The 4,327-nt window shown below is 43.9% G+C and overlaps 1 protein-coding gene across 1 annotated transcript in view; it reads left to right on the top strand.

The window, feature by feature from the left end:
- Positions 1-4,026: 4,026 nt before the first annotated feature.
- The window catches only part of DEPDC1 (DEP domain containing 1), a 10,479-nt gene continuing 10,178 nt past the window's right edge, over positions 4,027-4,327 (top strand). The window contains exon 1 of the mRNA XM_010179764.1: positions 4,027-4,074. Coding sequence (XP_010178066.1) covers positions 4,027-4,074 — 48 coding nt within the window. The remainder of the gene's footprint in view (positions 4,075-4,327) is intronic.

The following is a 4,327-nucleotide window of genomic DNA, read 5'->3' as shown; positions in this document are numbered from 1 at the left end:
GCAGGAATTATCCCACTATTTTTGGTTCCTTTTTTTTCTGGTACTGCATAAAACCTCCCCTCTAAGTGATGTTTTGTACAAGTTACTGACTCTACTCAGGGCATTTTAGTAGAAAAAGATATGGTTCCAAAATGCGATTCTTCTTTTCTCTCAAATTCTCACATGCACATTTTCAATAGAACCTTCACAGGCACTCTCTATTCTTCTGCCCACACTAATCCTCCTGAAAAGTGTCTGCACTGTCGCTATAAGAGTACAGTCATTCCTTCTCCAGAAAGCAGCAAATCAGGTGGAATGTTGTTATCTGAAAGCTAGTAAATTCCACAGAATTGCTTTTCTAAGAAAAAAAAATATTGTAATGAAAATATGGTAATTGATGCAGTTTGTCTTCAATGTGGACTTTTCCTCCAGGTACATCCTGCCTAGATTAGAATCTTTGTCTGCAAAATGTTGCTTTCAAGAAGTCTGTATCTCATATTAACAAAATAAATAAATTCAGGCCTCACTGTTTAATATCCTCAAAGAATGATATGTAATGTTCTTGGGGGAAAAAATATTGCTTAAATGTGTCATCTGGAAATGTAAATGGCTGAGTTCTTATCTTGTTATCTCAATGACACTATGAGAACTTCGCATTAAGGACTCGCATATCTTTCAGCTGTTATGCATTTTTATGCTTCTTGTTTCATTTCACTAAATATCAGGCAAATTCATAGAATCATAGAATGGTTTGGGTTGGAAGATCATCCAGTCCAACCCCCCTGCCATGGGCAGGGACACCTCCCACCAGACCAGGTTGCCCACAGCCCCATCCAATCTGACCTTGAACACTTCTGGGGAGGGGGCATCCACAACTTCCCTGGGCAACCTGTGCCAGTGTCTCACCAACCTCACAGTAAAGAATTTCTTCCTAATATCTAGTCCAAATCTCCCCTCTTCCAGTTTAAAACTATTCCCCCTCGTTCTATCACTACTTGCCTACTAAAAAGTCCCTCCCCACTCCCACTGTTTCTCAAAACTTAAACAGACATGCATGAAAGAATAGCAGCAGCACATTAGCAAAGTACGTTTCTGAGATCTCCCCAGCACTTCACAAACACTGTGCTCAGCCCCCTCTTCACTTTCCTACTGTCTGTGCTTACACCAGCAAATCCTAAAGCTTCAATTCATCACCACTGCTCCCAGTGAGTACCAGCAGCAGCACTGTCATGGCTCCTACTGCAATTGAATGAGTCCAACCTTATCAGAGATCAAAACCAACACCGAGTGGTGGTAAAGAGAAAGGCATAAACACAGGGGCCAGAAAGCTTATGCTATCACTAGCAGTCTCCACAATCTATTCCCTTCTGTTTTAAAATCACTTTCTATTTGAACTTGAGAGCAAGAATGTTAATTCAGCTGCATCAGGAGATCAATATTAAGTACTTCCAATTAGCTTTATTCCTATGTCTAAAACCAGTAAAACAAAGACCTACAGGATAAACAGCACACACCTCTTCTGTTTAGTAACACACAGTGAGAAGAAATCCAGAGGGACAGCCATAACCTTGATATTTTAAATGACCTCTATTAACCTCTATTTATTTTACTTTCTACTGTTACTGGTAGCAGACACCAACATCAAGCAATTATGAAGGGGAAGCAGAAGATAACACTTTAATTTCCCCATTACTTTCCTCTGTGTATTTTGCAGAACTTTGTAAGTGGAGCGTTCCACAGATTCCCCCCTATAGCTGAGCTGGTTGGTACTTGAATAGGTATGCACTGGGCATGTGGTATTCTCTAATGAGAATAAAGGAAAGCAAAACACTGAAAGATAAGGAAATCTCATTGTAAAGCCATAAAACTGGCTCAAAGAATATTTTTAGTGACCTGAAGGTGCTCTCCAATCATTTTAAAAGACTGCTTATATTTCCAGTTGATTGCATCCATACACGACTGTGTAGTGACAAAAATACAGAATGCCTGACTCTGTGTAGTCATTTTTCTTTAAATAGGGAACCCTACAAGCAAAAGTAGACTTGAAACTGAATTGTAAAAGCAGAAAGAATTCTATTCTACTCTAGGCTACAATAGTATAACACTGCATATGCCAGTATGAAGAAGATGGTCTGTCATGTTTCCCAGGCTATTCTGATTATCACTTTTACTGTATTTGGCAGACATGTCCCTAAAACCTCTTTATTTGATCTAAGAGACAAAGTTTTACAAAATGTATTAGATCATCTATAGGCAGTAGGTTGAAAGCAAATATATCAAGTGTTATATTTTTTTAAATTACCTGAGAGAGGGAGTACGGGAAGCAATCTGTAGTGAAACAGTCACAGTCGTCACCTTTTGCAGGTTTTACTCACAGGGATTTCCCTAAGTTAATCAGTAAATTGATCTATACTATTGAGCAGGCTTAGAGCCCGGGTGCTTGGAAAAATCAATACCACTTTCTGTCTTGGCAACCACTCATCAGGAAGTTCTGTTAGAAAGTAAAACAGGAGGTGAGTTGTTTAAATATATAAGTGATTAAGAGTATTTCTAAAGTTTTATAATCTAGTGAGAGAATCTACATCTTTCTTCTTCTAATCAGATACAAAATATAAGTGAAATAACACAGCTTCACTGAATTTTGAGTTGCTTGCTATACCAACTCATAAGCCAAAAACTGCTGGCTCAGGTGCCACAGCTCACCTATCTGATGGCTGTTACTAGGAGCCAGCTTTGACAGGCTCCTGCAACTGATTTCTCAAGCACACAAAAGCAGAACAGCCACCCCTCCCTTAGCAGGATTTGTAGCTGAGAAATGGGTTTCCTCAGTGCTGCTTTAGTCCTGAGTCTGCTAGGAGGCATTATCTGGGTTGCTGCATGTTTTGGTGCTTTGGCTTTTCTATTTCTGCTCTTTTTCCTAAGCTGCAGCTTTGGGTCTTATTGCTTAAATACACTTGTTATGCTGATATGTTTTCTCACAGCAGTAATGTTTTTATCCCTTCTTATAAAAGTGTCTGAGGTATTTGTGTGTCTTTATTGGCTATAAAAGAAGTTTAAGCGATGAGGCTATTATCAAGATGAGATAAAACACTCCTGGGGTATTTATAGCTCCCAGGTTATGAGTATATGTGGTCTACAGCCTCTAAGAGAACACTTTTAAAAACAACAACAACAAAACTGTGGAAGCTATGCTATTGCAATGTTAGGTTGGTGGAGCTGGGTTCTGGTTGTTGCGTTTTTGGTGTTTTGGTTTGGTCTGTTGTGTTTTGGTTTGGTTTTGGGGGGGTCTCTAGTATTCCTGTATCTGCAGGAAACCCCCAGGATGAGACGGGATAGTAGAAAGAACGTGCCTCCTTCTGAAAGCAGTTAGTGTATGTGTTCAGGCAGTTGTGTGCAAGCTATAGGATAGTCTTACAGGACCTAAGAAGTGTGTCACACCTGCCCCTGGAAACTTAAGTCATGTAATGCAAGTGTGTGGGGTTTTCTTCTTTCACTTTAACAAATAACCAAGGTGAGTCTCTGAGAAGACACAAGCTTTTAAGCCTTTATTTAGGACTGACTTGTGGCTGCTGTACGTGGTTTCTACCACACTTACCTACTCTATTCCTGTGAGCAAGGAACAGAGCTTGAGACTTGGCCCTTAACTGAGAGGTTCAGCTATCGCCTGCGCATCTCCTGCCCAGAATGTGCCACTGCTGCCCTCGTTGGCCCCCTAACAGCGCAGCTCAGTCGATATCCTAGGGATTAAACAATTAAAACACCCTCCCACAAAGGCCTGGCGAACTCCGCGATAGCTCTGCGGCTGCTCGGGAGACAGCTATCTTCCAACTCGGAGGGCAAATGACATTGCTCCTACCACACAACTCTCCCTCTCCAGGCGCCCACCGCCTTCCCACTCCACAGTCCTTCCCCTTAGGCCGGCGCTGCGTCACGGCAGGTGGCGCATGCCCGTCCGGCTTGCCCAATCCGCTTCGGCAGGCGGCTCGCGCCCCGGATTCAAACCGCGCGAGGAAGGGCGGGCCGTGCCGCGCTGCGCCGCGCCATTTCATGGAGTGCCGGCCGGCCGCCCCGGGGCCCTACCGCGCCACCAAGCTGGTGAGGACGGCGGAGTGGGGGGCCGGGGCGGGCTTTGAGGGGCGGGAGGAGGGAAGGCGGCTGCTGCCGCGGTGCTCAACCCCCCCATCAGCCTGAGTCCCCCGTGAACTCGGGCCTCTGCCTTACGGTTAAAACCCAATTTAAAACATCCTCCTGGCCCCCCGCGGTCGGGTAAATTTGTGCCATGGCCGGAGCAGTGTGTGACTATTGGGCTTTCGGGGTGCAGCGCGTGGAAACGAAGGTGCTGTGGGGC

Source organism: Mesitornis unicolor, unplaced genomic scaffold (genome assembly GCF_000695765.1).
Source record: "Mesitornis unicolor isolate BGI_N332 unplaced genomic scaffold, ASM69576v1 scaffold44452, whole genome shotgun sequence".
In the NCBI taxonomy this organism is placed as follows: domain Eukaryota; kingdom Metazoa; phylum Chordata; class Aves; order Mesitornithiformes; family Mesitornithidae; genus Mesitornis; species Mesitornis unicolor.
Note: the sequence above shows the minus strand (reverse complement) of the source record. Positions and strands in the feature narration are given on the sequence as shown.